The sequence below is a fragment of the Drosophila virilis genome, chromosome 4 (assembly GCF_030788295.1).
Source record: "Drosophila virilis strain 15010-1051.87 chromosome 4, Dvir_AGI_RSII-ME, whole genome shotgun sequence".
Taxonomy (NCBI): domain Eukaryota; kingdom Metazoa; phylum Arthropoda; class Insecta; order Diptera; family Drosophilidae; genus Drosophila; species Drosophila virilis.
Window position 1 is genome coordinate 560,425 of NC_091546.1, and position 21,790 is coordinate 582,214.

The window sequence follows — 21,790 nt, forward strand, 5'->3', positions numbered from 1 at the left end:
TTAACTGGATTTCGGTAAATTTGTGCTTAGCACATTTGGTCACACTGCTTGACGGACGCTTCAGTATTTTTTTTAATTTCGTGGCGTGCGTTTGATCTTAGCCGCTGTTCCGCTTGATTTTTGGGTGTTTTTGTGTTTGTGCGAGAGCGCGCGTGTGTGCGTGCGTGAAAAGAAAGAAGCCGCAGAGGAAAATCCGATTCTTGGAAATCTTATCAATGAGTTTTTAGGTGCTGCCACAGTTAGAAAATGCCAACGCATTCAACAAATCTTGCACATTTGTAGCCTGCTGCTGTTGTTGTTGTCGGCGCGTCTGTCGTTTGTTATTACTGCTACCACGCCCACACTCACAGACACACAGGCGCGCGCACACACACACACACACACACACAGCATGGCAGCCACGGTGTATAAACGCCTACACAGCGCCAGCATTGGCGGCGGCGGCGTCGGCAGCAGCCTCATCGCTTCCACAACTTCACCCGGCACCATGGGCGGCTCCTCGCCCATGCTGGGCCACTCGCAGCTGACGCGCTCGCTGGAGCGCATCCTCGAGGAAGCGCACTTAAGCGGGGAGCTGATACTGACCAATCGCAAGCTGAAGGACTTTCCCAAAACGGGCACCAAATACAGTCTTACGGATACCGTTATTGCAGGTGCGTATTCAACATTTAATGCCCCACCCCCTTTAACACTTAGTGCCTGTCACCTATGCTGGGCGCGGCTGCCATTCACATTTATGCTAAAATCTCCTTTTGTTCCGCTTGAAAATCAATAATTTGCAGCAGCCCGCCGCATGTTCGACCGCTCTCTCTCTTTCGTTCTCTCTATACTCATCTCCCTCTCTCTGTGTCTTGCTCCCTTCGCTTGCCTTGCCAAGGGTCCTGTCCATCTGCAGTCGTTTTATGTCTTTTTATTGCATTCGCACGCACTTGCTCTCCGCTGCTCGCCACTCTCTTTCGCTCCTTCTCTCTCTCTCTCTCTGTCTCTCTCTCTCAGTCTCTCCTACAAGGACAGTAATTATTGCAGCTGTTTTTTGAGTTTCGCCGTTTTTTCCCATTTGCTGCATTCTGCACTATTCGCATTTCGGGTGGGTTTTTTCTCTGTCTGTTTCAAGTTCAGCTAACTTTCATTTTTGTTGTGCCCAAAAATGCACTCAATACACACAGGCACATTCACACACACACACACGCACACACCCACCCAACTAACTACCCCGAGGAGCGAACCATCTGTTTTAATAAGTGAACAGCCTGTCGACTTTTTCCTTTGCCCATCTTTGTTTCACTTTTCTTTGATAAAGTTGTAGAAAGGTCTTAAAAATATAAATTAAATTCAGCGTAGCAAAAAAAAAAAAAAACAATTGTTGCAATATTATAAATAGTTATAATAGATAAATAGATCATGTCTATCAAGGATTAGTTCTTGGAACACTTTTTATGTTCAAGAACTTAACTCAATTATTTCTCAAGCGTATGAGAGGATCACGAATCACAAGCAAGGCGATTGGAAATGCCAAATAAAAAAACTGGAGGCTTTTAAATGTTAAATGTTGTTTTAAAGCCTTCCGGTGAGACAAGAACTCGGTAGTTATATGAACTGCAGGAAACGTTTAACAGAAATTGTAATTGAATTGAATATGATATAAGAGTCTCTATTTCCCGGTTCAAGTATCGATTCGTGGTCTTTGTTTTCAATAAATAAATAAACGCTTCGGTTGAACTTTCTTGAGTTTTGCTTCCGGCATTTTCCAATTAAGTTTCGTTTGTGGTTCGATGCCTTTTGCCAACTTCACGATTGACTCATCGCTTTGTGTGTGTGTGTGTGTGCGTGTGCGTAGGCGTGACTAATTAGCAATTTAAATCATTGGCCCCTTTTGGTGTGAACAACATCATAAGATCTACCCCTTCCATTTCCCCTCCCGCCCTTATTGTGTGAAGACACACCATTAAGTTCTTTTGTTGTTCAAATATTTATGAAAATGTTGTGCCAATAAAGGTGAAGAAGAAGCAGAAGAGCAACCCCACATTGAAGGGAGAAAAACTGGCGAAAGGTGGCAACATCATTTGTGCTAACCACCGGCTCAGACCGGGCGGGTTTCGAATAACCACTTGGAACTAAGAAATCAATGAGAGGCATTAGGAATTTTTTTTTCTTGGTTTTCCTTTCTTTCCTTTTCATTTCTTTTGCCAGCAACCCTCAAGGATGTCAGAGTGGAGAGGAAGGGAGAGGAAGGGGTTATCGTAGGTGGCAACGCTTCCTCAAAACCATTTGTTGTTGTGGTCTAGACTCTAGTCGCCCATGAACCCCCCCTCTCCCCATGCAAAAGTCATTTCGTTTTCACTGCAAGCGCAGCACGTGATTAAGTTGAATGTCACGTAAATCAAACAACGAACAATAAACGTAGAAAATAAACAAATGCAACTGCAAAGCAGAGAAACTCAACTGGGCGACGTGCAGGAAATTGCTTAAAATAATTGCGAGCTGCAAAAGAAAGAAAATAAATATTTGCAGCAGCTGCATGAAATGCAGCAGACAAAGGCAGCAGAAGTTGAGCAAAAAGGAGCATATAAAAAGGTAGCAAAAAAGGAGCTGAAAAAAGGGAAGCTGATAAAGGTAGCTGAAGATAGAGAAGCTGAGGTACAAAACGTATTTAAAACATTTAAGCATTGCAATAGAAACAGAGCAGACAAAGGCAGCTGTTGACGTTAGAAGAAAAGATGAGAGAAATATAGCAGAGGATTGAAGTGCAGCAGATTTAGGTAGTAGACACGACGCTGGCAGCTGCGCAGTGTGCACTGCAATTGAAGCTGCTGCCAGTGTTGCTGTGCATGCACAAAAGGTCCCCAACTGAACAAGAAATAAAGTTGTTGTTGGCAAACTAAACAATTTTATAACCGAAGGGCGAGCAGAGAGACAACTGTCGTTTGTTGTGTGTGTGTGTGTGTGTCTGTCATAGTTCCCGTTGTCGTTGTTGTTGTAATGTGTAATGTGTAAATCTGAAGCCAACAGCTTTGTATCTTTTTATTATTATTTGTTGCTCCAAACACTCAGCTAGAACTCGCACCAGAGGAAGCGACGCTGTCGGATGCGGACGGTCGGACTAGGCACGTCGCGTACGCTCAGTGGTTGTTAAACTGTGCTGCGTGCTTTGCATGCGCGACAAATGGGAAGCGCTGCGCAACTAGAGATGACACATTGTGTCGATCGTAGTGCGTGATTGATATGAGAAAAGTATTTCAAGTGCACGCTGCTCACGAATAATGCAAAATATTGTATGTGAAGAAAAATTCTCTCAATGCATTTATTATTAGATATTTTTGTTGCCTCTCTTGGCAGTATTAATAAATGCGCGAAAAATGAATATTCTTTTAGCTGAATTTCATAGTCTTTCTATAGATAAATCTTTGAAAAAATCATGAAATTGAGGCCAGTCGGCTGCAAACTTGACACAGAAACGAGCATTCATTGAGTGTATCTATTAATTCAGAATTGTAAGCAATATTTAATGGCTCCACGATGTGTGGCAGGGGCAATTCTGAGGCATAAACAATTTACGTTCTTAATTGGTGAGCGTAGCACGCGCTCACCAACACAAGCACAAAACGCCCCGGCACAAGAACTATGTTTATGCGCTGCAAATCGTGGTATACCAATATCGCGTGTGTGTTAAGTCTTTGGGCTTGACATTAAAGAATACTTGGAAAGTGGGCTGAGATTGAAATATTATAAAAACTATGTTAAAAACTATTCCTTTTTTATTTTAAGTTTTCTCTTGTTATTGAACCAAAATATCATTTATCTTCGATAATTGGGAATTATTCCCCTCTTTCTATTATATTTTCTAAATTTGCTTAGAGTTTTCAGTGTACTTTATTTAAGATAAGATAGACACAAGAAAAAACACGAAATGTGCGAACGATTTAGGCTTACATATAGGTTTGTCTGTTAAAGTATATTTAATTTATAGATTTGACATTGCGATAAGCGTTTTTCAACAATTAATCATCGTGTAAACATTGCATCGACAATAACAGCTTAACTGGACAACAGCTACTGGAACAGCAGCTGCTATCAGCTTACAACAACTGCAAATAAATTAAGGGCAATAGCCACAGCAACAACAACAACAACAACAACAAAAACAAAAAAGGCAACAACAGCATCAAATTAAACACACACGCCAGACATTTGCTAGCCGTTGTGTTTCTAGTGTGTGTGTGTGTGTGTATGCGCATGTGTGTGTATAAGAAAAACTATGCTCTTGCAGTTGAAAAATGCTGCCTCAGCTGAACGGGTACTCGCTTAAAAAAAAGGAAAACTCATCAACAGCAACAGCAAAAATTCAAAATGTGTACGCTTCATATGTTTCAATATTTATTTTATTAGTTGTTTACTGTTGGCAAACAGAAAGTGATTGTTGTTGTTGTTGTTGTTTATCTTTAAGTTTACGATGTGACCAAATGTGAAATACTCGCGAAATTGCAGAGCATTAAACAAACACAACTGTGCTTGGGTATGTGTGCGTGTCTGTGCGTGTCTGTGTGTGTGTGTCCGTGTGTATTGAGTGCCTGTTAAGTGCCGTTAAGGGGGTGAGGGTGTGGGTGCAGGAGGCAGTGGAGCGGTCTGCACTTTCCACATGAAATCGAACCAATCGAAGCAGCAAACTTCGATGCGATTTCATCATTAGACACACATCAAACGGGAATTATAATTGCTGTTGCAGTTGTTGTTGTTGCTGTTTTGATTGGAGGATAGTGTGGAAGATTGATTGAAGAGGGCAAACCATATGGAAACTGTTTAGTTGTTTGTATTCCCAGCTGCGTATTTACAAATCGCGGGTTTCTCAGCGATAAGCAAACGAGTCCAAAGTGTGGGAATCATCGTTTGAGTATAGCAAAAGCACTTTATTAATAGATTTGAAAACATGTCAGTTATGTAGAGCTAGGCCTCCTTCAAGAATGCTGAATATTTAACAGGTTTGGAGTCGGGTTCATATATAAGTAGTTCAGTCTTTGCAGTCTTGAATTAAATGTGAACTGGTTCCATACACGTTAGGTTCCGAGTCCCTTTCATATAAAAGTAGTTCAGCCTGTGCAGCATATAAACATGAATCACATATGAACCGGTACCATGCACGATTCGATTTTGGTTCTTTCAAGAATTTTTCAGATGAAACACTTTTATAAGCCTTCTTTTAGAGAGACAATTAATTTCATATTTTCTACTTTGGCACCAAATTTTATTTTATTTCTGGATCATTCGTAAGTCAACTTCAAACTGGTTCCGTGCATCTAAACATGCATCACATATGAACCGGTTCCATAAACGATTAGCTTTTTGAGGTTAACTACACTAAGTCCTCGCATATTAGATTGTGCTTTTATTCCATAAAAAGTCTGATTACTCAGTGTGACCATATTTATAGTAGGCATAAAATGCAAACTTCCAGCCCAACATTACACCGTAAAAGTCTCTCAGAGGAAAACTCGTATGCTTTGCCCATTTATTCCATTGTGAATCATAATTCGAAGCGTGTGCCCAACATCATCATCATGATGATTGTCGGCGAAAGGCAGCAATAAAATTGAGTAAATTAATTTCAATAAATCCATCAATAGAAACCCCGCGCTGCCGGAATTGCCAGCCACGAGTGGCAAACGGTTCCATATTAGACTTGGAGCCCAGCTCCCCCAAATGTGAGTCCATGGGTTGTTCTCTTGTCTGGAATGTGGCGCCATCAATTTAATTTTTTGTTGCTTCCGTTGACGCCCTGCAACGTAGACAGTTGCACCCTTATTTTATGATTTATTCTATGGCCAATTTTTGGGAGTAGATTCTGGAATATTTATGCGCTGTGCTGCAGGTGTGCGACATATTCTGCCAATTTTCTATTTTGTTGTCGCCAAAATAAAAGCAAGTCTTTTAATTTTTATTTTTGCTGTTTTTTGTCTGTGTATCGCAATTTGTTTTGGCCAACAGCCAAGTGACCAGGTGGCGGGTGGCAGGTTCCCGGCTCGCCCCAGTTAGCCTATCGCGGATGCTGCGCGGGAAATATGCGTGGATCCAATTTCCGCATGTTGCGGCGGATTTCATAAGCTCAGCTGATGATGTCATTTGCCTGTCCTTGGCACATCCTGTTGCCAGGCAAAGTTTATTCAACCGACTCTGGCTGAATGTGGGTGCAACAAAGTGCATCACGAGCGTCTGCCTTTTGTGCATTTGTATTCAGCGCGGGGGCCCGGAAGGGGCAGGGAATGTAGAAGATTACACTTATGTGAAGCCATAGCGAGAACCTACCCAAGCCGCGCCATAAGTGCTGCCTTTCTGTTGCTCCCAAAGGGGGGGACGAGGAGAGGTGCAATTGGCCTATAAACAACGTAGGTTGGGGAGCCACTGGCTGTGCGTAAATCAACAACAACAACAACAACAACAACGACAACCAGTAAAATGGCATCGTTTGTCGTCAGCCAGTTTTAGCGTTGAGTTTTACTGAGTACTTAAAAGTGGCTGATGGATTCGCATTTCTGGTTTTTTTCTTTTACAACTCTCGCAAATGCCCTGAGAAGGCTTTATCACGATTTAAGAAACATTTAAGGATAACATAAGTAAGTATTCTCAACAACCAGTGTTGAGCAACTGTGGTTACAGCTACGAGCTGCAGTCTTTGTACTAGTTTGGAGAAGCTTTTAAATTTCAATTTCTAACTTTCACAACATGGTTTAATAAGCACTTGAGGTTTTCATTAAATTAAATATGGGGCTTCTAATATAACAAATACTTAAAACCTCGCTTAAAATGTCGGTTAAGTTTTTCAACTTATGATATCATTGTTTTAATGACAGCTCTTAGATTTTTAATGGGCTGCACGAACAAGTTTAAAAGGTCACGCATTGGACTTCACGCACTTGAACATAGAGTTAACCAACACTGAAGTCGAATTTTAGACTTTAAATAATAGTATAATGTTTATAGGCGAACCATTAAAAGCAATAGATGTATTATATAAAATAATTTCCCACTAAAATAAACAAAAGTCTGGTCAATATTTGGCCAGGAAATTATTTGTCCGTAATGCACTTTACAACACTGGCATAACTATATTTCATGCGGCTGCACCTACACATTCTCCAATCTGGGCACATAGCATAGCTTCAAAACCCCAAACTACGCCCACTCGAAAGCCTAACGCACAATTTCGTGTGTACAATAAATTTGGTTGTTTGCCTTTTTTACTATCTGGCCGGACCCCATTGTCTTCCATGCCAGCCCTCCCCTCGACCCACGTTGCTCGACGAGCTGCGCCTGTTGTTTGCGCTCTCATTTTGCATGCAAATTCATTTAGTAAATTAATTGCCCATTCCACGGCACTTTCCCACTGTGGCCAGAATCGGGCTGCGGGCAAATTGTAAATTGCCGGCACATTGAGGTCATGCGCTCCAGTGTGGCGTGATAAGGCAAACAACTCCTCCTCCCCTCCTTCTCATGCACCCTAAAATAAACTACACGGAGGAGGGAGTCGCATCTCCTGCCTGGTCTCCCCAATAATAAATGTCTTTCCCCCTGGTTGTCATTTACAGATCTGTCTCGAAATAGATTCTGTGAGCTGCCCGAGGAGATCACAACGTTTGCGTTTCTGGAGACGCTGATGCTCTACCACAATGCGATACGCAGCATACCGGAATCCGTGAAACAGCTCTCCTCGCTGACGTATCTGGATCTGCGCAGCAATCAGCTGGGCTCACTGCCGCGTGAGATCTGCTTCCTGCCGCTGCAAGTGCTCCTGGTCTCCCACAATCGGCTGGCCGCGTTGCCCGACGAGCTGGGCCGCTTGGATCAGACGCTGACCGATCTGGATGCCTCCTACAATCAGCTGGCCGCGCTGCCCGTTCGTCTCGGCGAGCTGCGCACCCTGCGCTCCCTTTCGCTGCGCAGCAACCAGTTGCTGTATCTGCCGCGCGAGGTCACCTGCCTGAGCCTCGTCTCGCTAGACGTGAGCAACAATCGTATCGCCAGCCTGCCCCAGGAGATACGACACATGAGCACATTGGTGGAACTGCAGCTGGAGAATAATCCACTCACCTCGCCGCCGGCAAGCGTAAGTGCACAAGAGAATTACTGTCTATATGTTAACTATATGAACTGATTAGATAGGATATCAATTCCATATTTGTTTATATTTCAACTCAGCTGCCCCTGCTATTGTCACAATCACAACTTTTAAGTAATATTAATGGTCTATATATAGTTATATATAGAATTGAAATCTACCCTTCTTGTTCTGCACTTTTATTCAAAACATTTATTAAGTGCAGCGAATAAAGAACTAAATTTTGGAATCAGAAATTTCAAAGGCTTCCTAATTTCCCCAGTTGCGGGTGCAATTCGCCAAACAAATCTTTGTATATTTTACCGAGTTAAAGTGTAAAACATGTCTCAAGTGATTTTTCATATAAATCTTTGGAAATGACTTTGACCGCGAAACATCACCCGAAAAATCTCTGACCCCGATTTCCAGCAAGGAGAAAATACTCCTCAAATTAATTTGAAAAAAAAAAAAATAAATAAAGGTAAACAAAAAAGTTGAATACAAATGTTTTTCGCAATTTTACCACACTTGCGGGTGAGATTTTCCGATTACGATTACCTTCATCACCTAAGGCAACCACAGTGCAAAATTTCAGCCTTCTAGTTCTTACGGCTTGGGCTGTGTGTTGGACACCAATTAGTCAGTGAGTCAGTCAGGACAAATAGTTTTATGTATAAAGATAAGACTGTGTACATACCATAATTCATGTTCTTTGGTGTACTTTCAGCTCTGTATGCGCGGCCTGGTGCACGTGTTCAAGTTTCTGGAGACGCAGGCGACCAAGGAGGAGAAGGGTGCTCGAGCAGGCGGCAATTATGATGGGTACACGACGCTGCGACGTGCACCGCGTCACAATTCCAGCGGCAACATGTTGGAAACGACGACCAGCCAACGGCATGCCGGACGCCATCAGATCGACTCCGGCTACAGCACCAGCGATGGGCTGGACAAGCGCTGGTCCCACGATGCGCCCGGCAAGTCCAAGACGGACTCGCCGCTACACTGTGCGACGCTGCCGCGCACGCTGCCCTCTGCGGGCAGCGGTCAGCCACAGTCGCAGCAGCAGCAGCTAAGCGCGGATCTGATGGATGCATCGCTTACCTCCAGCACCAGCACGATTGTGGACGAGAGTCTGACGCTGAGTGCGGGCGTTTCGCCCATGGCCTCGCCCTGCAAGCGATCCACTTCGTCCGCTACGGAGCACATCAGCTATGTGCACTCGAACAGCTCCAGCAATGGCTCGTCGCCGGACCAGGACGATGATCTGATGCTGGACCATCAGGAGCGCAGCGTAAACGGCAGCAATGGCAAGCTGAACAAAAGTCTCAGCAACATACAGACCTACAAGTGAGCCACAGATTCCAGAGTATCCAAGAGTGTCAACCATTTAATCCATATTTGTCTAACTTCGGCAGGGAGTACAAGGACGCGCTGAAGCAACAGCGCAATCAGGAGATTAGCAGCGTCTACAAGCAGAGGCATCCCAATGCCAATTCCAGTCCCAACGAGGAGGAGCTGCCGCGCCTATCCAACGGCCAATCGGCCACGGCCACCGCCACGCTGCCAAAGTCCATCATGAAACAGCCCAGCAGCAACGGCCACAACGGCAACGGGAATGGCATTGACGATGTTGTGATACCAAAGAAACCCATACAGAAGGTGATTCCATCACGCAACACAGAGCTGATGTCATCGCTGGCATTGAAGTCGTCGCCCCCAACCTCATCCATAGACCCAAATGAGGCCAATTGTGCGGGCTATGTGAAGCCCCACAGTCCCATGAAGAATGGCCTTGGAGTGCTCACCAACAGCAACAGCAACAGTAACAACAACGGCTGCACCGCCAAATTTAGCACTTCCAATGGTGGTGCCACCGGCAGCTCCACCGGGCTGGTTAAGTCGCCCGTGAGCGCCACTAGCAAACTGGGCAATGTGAAGACGCATCGCAGTGTTACTTGGAATCATGATATACCTGCCGAGAAGCTGAGCTTCACCATGCGACGCGAGTTCGATCGTCAGCGCGAGGAGACGGAGCTCATGTCCCAGCTGCGTAGCGTGAGTGCTGGATTTGGTTTGAATGAATCTTTGCTCAGCTGTTTATTTTTGTTTGCAGATCATTGAAACACGCCTGAAGATGACGCTCCCTGAGGATATCGCATCGGCACTCACAGACGGCGTCATACTCTGCCATTTGGCCAACTATGTGCGTCCGCGGTCTGTGGCCAGCATCCATGTGCCGTCGCCCGGTGTGGTGAGTGTTGCGGCTGAACTCCAGTAGAAACAAAGGCAATGTGGTACACAGCACAGAGATCTCTTAAGAAATCAATCCTTAGGATTAGCTATTTTGTATTAGGCTATAGATATTCCGTTTATATTTCCAGCTGTATTCCGTTTGCCAGCGCGGCATATTTTCAATCGAAAACTGTCTGTTAATTTTTTGAGAAAGTATAAAGTTATATAAGATGAAGTTTGGTTCATTGCAAAGATAATTAGAAGTAGGTCAAGTAATTTATTTAATACTGGTTACGGCGACATTACCCTGTTTTAATTATTTTATTCGCTGGCTCGTGTTTTGGGTTTATTAATATAAAATAGGGAAACAATTTAATTTAATATTTTTCTTCCAATATATTTCAATTAATTATTTTACACGTCTTTTTAAACTGAAATATATTGGATGAAGAATATTATATTAATTTTGTTATATGTATTTTATTTTAATAGAGCCGAACCTCGAGTCAGCCAATAAAATAATTTATTTATTTAAGGTACAAAAAGTGCTTAGATTAAAAATGAGGTTCAGTTCATTGTTGAGAGAATTGGCAATACGGCTGCAAATCAGTTTAGTTTGCAACTTCAAGAAAGAAAATAATAGAAAATCTAAATCTAATTGGTTAACTAAAGATCAGAATCTGTAGCTTCTCACGTGCCACATTGTTTTGTTTAACCCGCCAAATGGAAATATGTAAATAATGAGATATATAAATAATGTGACTTTTTTCTGCAGAACAAATTGTCAATGGCGCGCTGTCGACGCAATGTGGACAACTTCTTGGAGGCCTGTCGTCGCATTGGCGTGGATGAGGTGCGTATTGCAACCCATTTTTTACAGTCCTATTTCTAAGTTAGACAACAGTTGATAACTAGCTTAATTGTCGGTTGTGGGGCAAGTAAAATGCTTAATGCGCTTAACGCTTTGCCGCTTTGTAGTCAGAGACAGTCTTTTGTCAAAATACCTACCCTCACACCTACCCCCTACCCACCTACACACACACACACGCACACCATACACATACTTTTGAAATATGATGCATAAAATCTGTTATTGGTGTTGGTTGCAGGAGTTGATTTGCTCCTGTGCAGATGTTGTGCCACAGCAACAAAGCGAACATCCACGCGCGGATGACGACTATGACGCTGATGTGTATGTCGCTGATAAAGACAACAGCAACAGTTGCAGCGGCAGCAGCAGCAGCAGCAGCAACAACAATAACATTGATACAAATGCTGGCCGCAAGCGCTGGCAAGTGCCAAACGCAGTCGCCCTGCTGCGCACTGTGGCCGCTTTGATTGCCCTGGATGCGAATCCACATCATCAGCATATGCGCTACCTGCAACAGCAGGAAGAGTTGCAGCTGAAGCTGCAGCAGCTGCAACAGCATCAAGAGCAATTAACTGCACATAACTCCTGCACCAAACAGCCAGTACAGATGTTGCAGCAACAAAAACAACAACAACAGCAGCTAGATAATGTATTATATGAGAATTGTGAGTTTGGGAATGGCAAGGAAGCGCATATGTCTGATGATGCAACAGCAACATGCATGCTCTACGAGCCACTGCAGCAGCAGCAGCAGCAGCAGCAGCAACTGGGTGCAATGGGTCAGCTGCTGCGCACGGCCAAGCTGAAGACCTACGAGAAGATCAAGCACAATCTGTTGAGCGCACACGGCCAGCACAGTTTTCAATTGAACAACAACAATCGCACGCTGCAAACGATAATCGAAAGCGAACACGATGTAGCCGCCGCTGGACCGGCTGGTCACTATCATCTAATCGACGAGAAGCAACAGCAGCAGCTACGGGAGCAGCAGAAGGAGGAGAAGGAAAAGGAACAACCGACAGTTAAGCCGCTCGCCAAGCGAATTGAGTTCTTCGAGCAGCAGCCCAAACTGGAGGTCTTTAGCATCTATCGCATAGATGAGCCGCAGCTGCAGCAGGCGCCGCACAAGCTGGAGCAGCTGAAGCAACACGAAGCTGGCCCTTTGTTGCTCAAGCACGACTCCCACACGCTGACGATCATCCTGTCGTGCGTGTTCATAGCCACATTCCTGTGGCTGGTCTTCTTTCCGTTGCCCGGTTAGCAATGGCACGTCCCCTCCCTGCAGCTTCTACCGCCTTTACGTATTGCCAATAGTTTTAAGATGGAGCTCACGCAGCTTTCATGGCGCTTGTACTAATTTATTTGAATTATTGAGGCTGCTTTTACGTTTAGTGCTACCAAGTATTATGCTAAAATCTAGATGTAAAACCCTAAAAACCCAAAGACTTTGTAGTGCAACACATATTGAGGGTATTCCCCCAAATTGTATTTGCTCTCATGTGAGATTTATACACACATTCTTGACTATATACCACACACACACACTTATGTACAATTCATCGCAAATAACATTTTCATTTTATATTTTGAAAAAAACAACATAGCATAAAATAGCTATACCTATTCCTAATGCAACGAAAAAAACACTTGAATTGCGTTCCGATTGTTAGTTGAACTAAGTAGAAAGTAGATACAAGATATAAGGACAAAATGACCAGTTACCAGTGCTGTAAAGGACACGATTAGCAGTTACCAGTGCTGTAAAGGACAATGAAAGGTTTAGATTTACATATGGGTTGTTGTTATTGACCAATGGGTCGGCTGGGACTAACAAGTAGGCGATGCAGGGACACAAAATAGTTATAGAAAATAGCGCGAAATAGTTATAAATTATATCTAAAAACTCCAAAAGAGATCAACAAACTATATATACTATATACTCGAGCGCACAACACTTGAACAATCAATTTTCAACGCACACAGTTCTCATCAAAAAAAATATATGACAAAAATAGTGCCTTTGACTGTACAGTTTAGACAGTCTGAATCAGCTATATATCTTTATATATATAGTACACATCTTCAAGCAATATTTCTCGATTTCGTTGCCAAGACTTTCGAACAATTGAAAACATAATTTGTATTTTATGTGTGCAACTTACTGAGCGCTTTTTCTTCCAATGACTATAATTGTATTATTTATATAACTATAAATTTGAAAAAAAAAACTATATATTCCATTCCTAACTATATCATATAATTTAATTTAAATTTATATATGCTTATATAATGCAAATAAGTACTTAACGAATTCTCGATGAAAAGCTAATCAAATTTCTAAAAGAAAAACACAACTGGAAAACTTACATAGTTATGTATAATTGATCCAAGTACTTAAAAAAAAGATAACTTGTATACACATATTAAAATATTTTGTCTAACAAAAAAGAGAAACATATAAACATTCAGGCTGCTATAAGAAATGCATAAGAATATAAATTTAATTATAGTCATTAATTTTTATAAACGACCTTTGACAAAGACAAGCTATTTATGCTCTATATATACTAAGAAAATTATGAAAAACAATCAAAAATATAAAAAAATGATATATTTATGAGTCGCCGTAACATTTAAAGCCAAACCAACAAGCATTTATTATAGAAAGTTGCACAGTGGAGCAAAACTTCCAATATTTTGAGTCATTTATTCTTGAAACCAAACAAAAACTAATGCATTTATTGTAAGCATTTAGGAGAACTATGCGAAAATGATCCAAGAAATATATATAATAATACATCCATATAAACAATAAGCATTTGAAAACTAGTTTTTATTGCCACAGTTTGATGGCGACTGTTGCGTAGCCGAGACACGCACCCAGTGTCACAGTGACCTTCAAACTTTGGCGCAAGAGCAAAGCAGAATTGAATTGTAAAGCTTATATTCTATCGCTGATATTTGTTTGTACGTTTTACTCTATTAAATTAATCTTGTTAACTTATTTTCACACAGAATCTAATTTGCTGCGCTGCCGATGTGCTCGAGGGCAAAGGTGCCGTCCAGGTGTCCATCACGGTGGGTGAACTCTTCCGGCTGCATGGCAGCGGCCTGGTCTGTGGCGGCAGTGGCAGCAGCAGCGGCGCAGCCACGCCCACAAAATCACCGACCAGAACAACACGTGCCACATTGTCGCCCACGCCCCTAGTCTAGTGGTAGGAGGAGGAGGAGGAGGAGTTTCTTTTGATGCTGAGACACGTGCAGCAAATGGATAATACTTTTGGAGCAACTATTTGATGAACACACGCGGGTTTCCTGACAGAATTTGAAAGTTGGCCGCCTTTTTGTTGTATTTGTAGCCAAGTTAGTTTAGATATGATGCGTGCACATTATGTCAAATGCTTTGTTAGTTTATTTATTTATGTAAATACACACAACATAAACAAAACACGCAATGAAACCAAAAAGCACACTCATACATACACACACACACACACACACACATACCAACGAATTTGAGTTAGTCACAAAGAAAAGTATTTATTAAATTTGTCATTTGAATTCTGCATACACACAGTTGTATATTATTAGTTTGTAAACTGGCAAAAGGTTTACCCATATGTATTCCAAACTGTTTGCCATTTGTTTCTGTTATATATCTATTGCTGTTTGGCCAAAATTTGAATAGCGTACTAAATGAATACTGTTTTAAGTATGAATCAATCAGTCTATATATACATACATAAATTACATGCATACATATAAATAATTTGTCATATATCTAAATATATGCATATATGACTTATTTTATAATATTATGATTATGTAGCTTAGTTCTAACGATAGCTGTGCTCACTTTTCTACACTTTATACGAAGCGAATTATGCACTAAACTGTAAGTCTTCGAATATATCAAATAAAATGGAAATTGTCATACGTATGCTTCCCGATGCTCTGCTGTTTGCCAAAGGCTTCAAGATGTGCGCACACATGTGCCCCAAGCTAGAAGCCCTCCCTGCAATAACAAACTCGTGCAGTCGCAATTTGCCAAGCACTTTTTTCGTTGTTACCAAAAGCTAACATTTTCTTTGCTGACTCTTGCCGGGGATTTTCATTTTTCGCATTTTACGACAGGCCTACGACATTTGCCCGCCCGCCAAATTGCAACACGTTGCCAGCTGCGGATCGAGAATATAAAAAAAAAAACACAACTTTGCTTCCACATAGTTTGAAAATTTGCATAATGCGCAAAGCAAGCAATTGATGAAGGTTATTCTTACTAAGCGGAAAACATAGCAAATACATAATTGGAAATTAAAGAAAATGTTTAACTTGTGTGTTAAGAAATTTTCGACTTTTTCGATTATCAGCCTAACTACTTCGAGAGTAAATAAAATAAAGTTGTTGTATGGAAAACTTTTATGTTTTTCTAGATATCTTGACCTAACTTGGCATTTATAAGTTTCACCATGTTTCCTACACTTATGCATAATTTTATTTACATCGAACTAATATGTTATATAGCTGCCATAGGAGGATTAAGTCTAAAATTAAGTTGCATGAAAACGTTTTGTTTTTAAGATATCTTAACCATACCCGACATCAGCTATGTTCCCTGTGCTTTTTAGCATTATGAGCGTTTTGAAAATATTTCGTACGATTTTTAAAGTCTACCAATTCGAGCGCTTTGAATGATTCTAAATTAACTGCCTGGTGGCCACAATTCAAATCGAAGCAATTTGGCAAAACTTTTATTCCCTGCTTTTGCTGCTGCTTTCACTGTGTTCATAGAAAATTGAAATTGAAAGTGATTCGTAATAATCGAAATCAAACACTCGCAAAAGTCATTCAAATAAGAATGCACTGCCCAAAGTCCAACTGATTGCGTCAGGTGCCAGTCGATAGTCGGTGGGGTTGAAGGGAGAGCTTAAAGACGCACGAAACCTTCATAAAATAGTTGCAAAAAATATTTTCCAATGAAAACAATGCATTCCAATTTTTTCTCTTTTTTTTTTTTGTACAAAAAACACAGTTTGAGTGGCAAAGGCAAAACGAAAAGCAACCAATTTGATATTCGCATTGAATTTGAATTAATAGGATTAGAGGAATGGCTGTTGATGGCTGCTCGATGACTTTGGCAACTAAATTAAAGTGCTTTTTACCATAAAATTAAACGCAAATAATGATTTACCAAGAGTAAGTGTTTGTGTGTGCGTGTGTGTATGTGTGTGGGCCATGCCAAAGAAGCGGTTGGCTCTTTTTTGAAATAGGAGCATCTGATTAGTCTGATGTGGCAGCTAAAAAATATTGCGGCATATACAGCAGCATTTTAATTATCGCAATTCCCCAGGGCGTAGTTCAACTAATTGCCCTTACCTCGACCCCACCCCTCTCCCCCTAGACACAGTCAACCAGGTCCGACACGCGCTACAATTAAACTATGCCCGAGCAAAGGACCAAAAGACAAAGCACCCCAAGTAAGAACACTTAATTTAGGTTTGCTGTACGTAAAGATACCCTATGGTTTCAACTTATAAGTTGGCTGTGCTGAACCTAAAGATACTCTCTACATAGTTTCAACTTATAGCAGCTTCTTAATGCTTAGTACCTAACTTCCGTTTGGGGAACCTAAAGATACCGACTAAATAGTTTAGAATCAGACAAGTCTTGATAAATTCTGCTATCGAGGTGTCAAAAATATACTTATATGATTAATAAAAAATTTAATAATAAATTACCTAACCTCCTCGAAAATAGCTCATTTATCCAGTTATTTACTTCTACAGTGCATTATACTCTCTTTTATTACTTTAATGGCTACAGGGCATAAAAACCACACACAGGCTTATCGGGCAGGCAATGCCAGAAGCTGTTGTCTTTTCAGCAGGGGGTGGGGAGAAGTGGTTGCCCCTTATAACAAGGCAAGTGCAATTTGTGGCCAAGAAAAAAAGGGGGGCGGGGCATGTTCGCCCATCAGCTGACAGAAATTACGCATTCCGTGCGAAATGTATGTACGAGATAATCATTTTAATAAATTTCAGTGTGACAAATGAGTTGGTTACTCGGATTGGCCGCTTTGCCTGACGCTTCTTGCCATTTGGCCCATTCGGCTTGTTGGCCTGAATTATTAATAAGCCATTGCCATTGCCTGTGGCGGGGCCAACTACACGAACTGTCTAATTGATGACTGCCTCAAAGTACCTAGTTTAGGTACTAAGTCGCAATTGGGCGTAGTTTATGTGTCACCAGCGTTTAGTTTATAGGGCGTAGCTCTATTATGGCGTGTTTCGGGTGACTAATGCCAAATGGAATGTGGCAGATATATTGGCTAAAGTTTGTCACCTGTCTGCGGTTAGTTAATTAAAACAGAACACTTACGACTTGTTTGATCCAAGTGCATCGCAAAACATGTCTGCTAAGTGAGGTAATTTTTATAGATATTCTTAAGTGTATACACATTTTATAGAATTAATAGAGTTCTGCAAGCACAAGCGGAAGGCATAAAAATAATTGTTTAGAGCAACATTTTTGATCATCTTATTAAATGCAATCCTTTTAATGTAGACAAAATATTTGCATAGAGCCGTTTGGGGTAGCTTTTCAAATGTTATTCTATTCAAAATATATGAAAATTTTATTTAATTTGGCCAAAGCCGTTGTGCAAATTCCCTAGCACATTCTTTTCCATTGCCGTCAGTTTTATTGCCCGGGCCGTGCCCCGCCCAGCGCCGTGCCGCCCTCAAATTTGTAAAAGTTTCTGCCGCTTACTGAAACTCATTTGAATGCATTTTCGTAATGAAGATGAATTTGGAGATTGTGTATTTTTCCAGTTCGCGGCACATTTTTTGGAAAATTGTTTGGCCAAAGTTTGAGTTTCTGTTTTAACTTGGCTTCGGTCGCCCCAAGCCAGTCAATACTGTACATTGTACGGAGACTGAACTGTGCTCTTTAAAGCATATTTAATATGCGGCAGACATTCTAAAACACGTATCAGATTTCAGAGCTGAAGAGAACTTTCATTGCGCTAAATGAGTTTCAGCTGCAAAATTAAAAACTTTATCAGTGTGAAGGCAAAAAAAAAGCTTTCACACGTGTGTTGAAATATATCTATATGTGAGTGTGTATCTGTGTGTGTCTGTGAAAAAACTTGAAACTTTTTCATGAAGTTAAAGCAAAGTAAAATCAAATTATTGTGGTTGGGCTCAGCTCGGCCCCGTTGCCTGCCGGGCCCGACTGGCAAAAGGATTACGCCGTACCCTTTGCTGGAATTCCTGTTGCCCCACCGCTTGCTACCTGTAACTTGTCGCCGTTGCATCCGCGGGCTGGAAGGGAAGCAGAAGGGAGGGCAGGACGGAGGCAGACAGTTAGAGCCCAGCTCGTTCGCTCGCATGAAGTTGCCACATTCTAATTGAATTTTCACTTTTTTTCCCCACACCCTGTTGCAGGCTAGGTGCCCGGAGCCGGGCACACACGTCGGCTACGTGTTGGCGCGACGCGGCACAAAAATTGCAATAATTATTTTTAATCTTAAGTACGACTTTCGCGTAATGAGATTTGGATTATCTGCACAGCCCTGCCTCACACACACACACACACACATAAAGATCCGCACACCTAACGAGCAAACCCCCAAATTTACGTGCAACGCCTCGCATAAAAAATCTCTCAGAAAAGTTTCGGCGGCTAAATTATGCAGACTCTGCAATTGGGGTGCGTGTACGAATTTTGAAAAGGATTTAATGCGCCGGGCTTTTGTGTATTACAGTTTAGCTGGGTTCATACTCGAATATCAGAGGTGAATCTTTATAAATAATTTTCATTTCGTATATATTTGACGTCGCAGACAAATGCCATTAACAAAATTAAAGAGATACTAAAGAATACGGCTCGAGCCCATTTATATTTAACCCAAGTGTCGAAGCTTAAAATAAACCAGTCGGCCAAGACCAGAAAATAACCATTTCTTTTATAAATTTAAATGTATGAAAGGATCGGCCAGGAGCATAAAAAGCTTGAGGCCTAACCTTTCGATTTATCGAAACATACTTGGTCAATGCCAAGTTCAGGTTAAGATCTAATCTAGCCTGCAAGTTCTATTTGAAAATATCTACAGCTTGCAATATTTTCAGTAGAGCAGGCCCCTATATATATAAATATCTCTATATAAAAAACTATTTGTCCTGACTGACTGGCTGATTGGTGATCAGTGTATAGCTCAAAAACATTATTCTTCTTCCTCAAATATCCTATATAAACACAGGCCAAACTTCCCACTCCCATAACTCGGTCAAAACTTAGCCGATTTTTATAAAGTTTGGCTTTTTCGTAATGATTTGGCCTTTAGATCAATTTGGCATATAAACCTGGAATGCTTGATTTTTGGTCGAAATTCATGTGAGTGTACCCTTAAATCCTATATAGACATTAACATGCATGCAAACATGCATGCAAACATGCTTGCAAACATGCATTCAAACATGCATGCAAACATGCATGCAAACATGCATTCAAACATGCTTGCAAACATGCATGCAAACATGTATGCACACATGCTTGCAAACATGCATGCAAACATGCAAGCATACATGCAACATGCATATAAGCAAACAGGCATACTTGCATGCATACATACATGCATACATGTATGCATGCATGCATGCATACATACATACATACATGCTACATACCGATCCGCCTTCTCCTGCTCCACCGCCTCAAGTTGCTCCTCCACCGGTCGTTGGAGCCAACGCTTTCTGCCTTGTTGAATTTCAGCAGGGTCTACTTAAATTTTTGAGAATCGAGGAGGAGAGCACTTAATAGAAATTCGTTTTATTCAAATTTGCAGCACAGCCACAAACAATTTTGGTCTACGTTAGGTATTAAAAAATATATGTTCACAAATGCATACATACATAATTGCAAACACTAACACACACACGTTCACACACACACACACACACACACACACCCATACACACACAATTACACACACACCTATATAATACTTATATGCCTTCGTACCAAATAGTTTTATTATATAGTTTGCTTCTTATTAGCTTGCTATTATAAGATTTGTATAGAATTTATACTTTATTTATTGCCAGTATATATAAAATAATAAATAAATAAAATAATAAAAGGAAATATAAATAATTATATAAACATATATAAAGCCCATAAAGCGTAGGTATATGATTTAAATATGGGCGCAACTATTTCTTTTGTTAAATTTCCCTATATACTTAACAGAAAATACCTGAAGTTGGTGCGCAAGAAAAAACTGAATTAACTTTAAAGAAATAATAAAGCTTAAGAAAAACATGGATGAGGAAGTCAAATTCTTAAGAATTTATTCATTGATATCATTTAAATGGCCGCCAGTTTACTTTCTGCTGTTCGCTGAATTAGACGATGCGCGTTTGGCAGAGCTTCTGCGGCGTTTGAGCGACTGCACATTAGTTTGTCCCTCTGATGTACCCTTCCTACTCCCAGAGTTGCCTAATTGTGGCTCTAGTTCACCTTTGGACTCGCTGCCGTGCAGCAAGTTAAGCAAAATTAATGCTACAGCCAGGCAACGACAGCCAACAGGATCGTCGATGATGCTCTTCTGTGAACGCAGAAGCTTGGCTGACTTGGATTTGCTGCGGCTCGAAATATGATTTTCATCTTGATCGCATAAGTTAGCAGCTGCATTTAGCGCGGATCTAAAGCGAAGCAGTTCCCAGCTGCTCAGTTCGTGAAGACTGCGTGGCTTGCACTTGGATAGTTTGGGAGCTTTTAGGGCTGTGCCTTTATATCGACTTGCCTTCTTAGTTATTATCTTGCTAGGTTTTCTGCGCTTGGTCGCCATCAGATTTTGGTTGCGTTAATTTAATGCTGAATTTGAAATAGGGGTATAAAGTAAAATAATCAGTCCTTGGCTTGCTTCGTTTCAATTCCAGTGTCAACATGCCTTATTCTGGTCTGATTTGTTGCACAATGCATAAATTTTCAGCAGGCCCTTAAAAGTTTTGATACCCTTCTAAGGGATATTAAGACTATGTTAAAATGAAATGAAAATTTTCGATTCCACAAAGAAAATGGTTATCTTCCAAGGCATTATGAACCTATGTGTAAAGCGAGTTCGTAACAAATCCTATCAAAAGGCTTAAAAAGTTTTACACAATTTAATAAAAACTCGACTAATATGCCAATAGATACTATTGAAAAGTCTGCAAGAGTAATAAATCTTCGGCAAGTCAAAGATAGTTGCTCATTCTTGTTAAGCCAAATATTGCATTTTCATTAAGTTAAAGTTTGATTTTCAGTTTTTGTGGTCTGTGATCTGCGGCTGGATTCGAGCCGCCGTCATTTTCGCCAACTGCTGCGCGTTTACTTAAAAACTTTTTGCCGTTTGCTGGCAACTTTTTCGGGCCAAAACTTTGAGGTCTGTCTATCTGTCTAACTATTTGTCTATGTATGCAGATATGGGTGCGTGTGCGTGTGTGTGTAATAATCGTATGCAGAGCCAAAGACGATAGCGTTGACGATGCCAAGAAACTTCTGACTGGCTGCAGCCTATGGCAAGGCAGTTGACAGCCACAGGGAGAATCGCGGAAATT

At 41.2% G+C, this 21,790-nt stretch overlaps 1 protein-coding gene across 4 annotated transcripts; it reads left to right on the forward strand.

The window, feature by feature from the left end:
• The first annotated feature begins 60 nt into the window (after positions 1–60).
• Lrch (Leucine-rich-repeats and calponin homology domain protein) lies at positions 61–14,757 on the forward strand. Of its 4 annotated transcripts, none has more exons than XM_002059116.4 (8): positions 61–653; positions 7,578–8,095; positions 8,814–9,433; positions 9,502–10,141; positions 10,200–10,337; positions 11,094–11,171; positions 11,428–12,426; positions 14,205–14,757. In XM_002059116.4, the coding sequence occupies exons 1-8, from the start codon at positions 392–394 to the stop codon at positions 14,400–14,402; spliced, it is 3,453 nt and encodes a 1,150-aa protein (XP_002059152.1). In that variant the 5' UTR covers positions 61–391; the 3' UTR covers positions 14,403–14,757. The 4 variants fall into 4 exon arrangements, with proteins under 4 accessions (XP_002059152.1, XP_070064927.1, XP_032294762.1 ...); XM_070208826.1 differs by having other exon boundaries at positions 11,428–12,445; positions 14,205–14,408; XM_032438871.2 differs by lacking the exon at positions 14,205–14,757 and having other exon boundaries at positions 11,428–14,145.
• Positions 14,758–21,790: the final 7,033 nt, after the last annotated feature.

Excerpts from the sequence above, each read along its gene's own strand:
- Lrch (XM_002059116.4), top strand. The coding sequence starts at position 392 with ATGGCAGCCACGGTGTATAAACGCCTACACAGCGCCAGCATTGGCGGC. Across the intron at positions 8,096-8,813 it reads TCACCTCGCCGCCGGCAAGC|CTCTGTATGCGCGGCCTGGT; the intron begins GTAAGTGCACAA and ends GTGTACTTTCAG. Across the intron at positions 9,434-9,501 it reads AGCAACATACAGACCTACAA|GGAGTACAAGGACGCGCTGA; the intron begins GTGAGCCACAGA and ends TAACTTCGGCAG.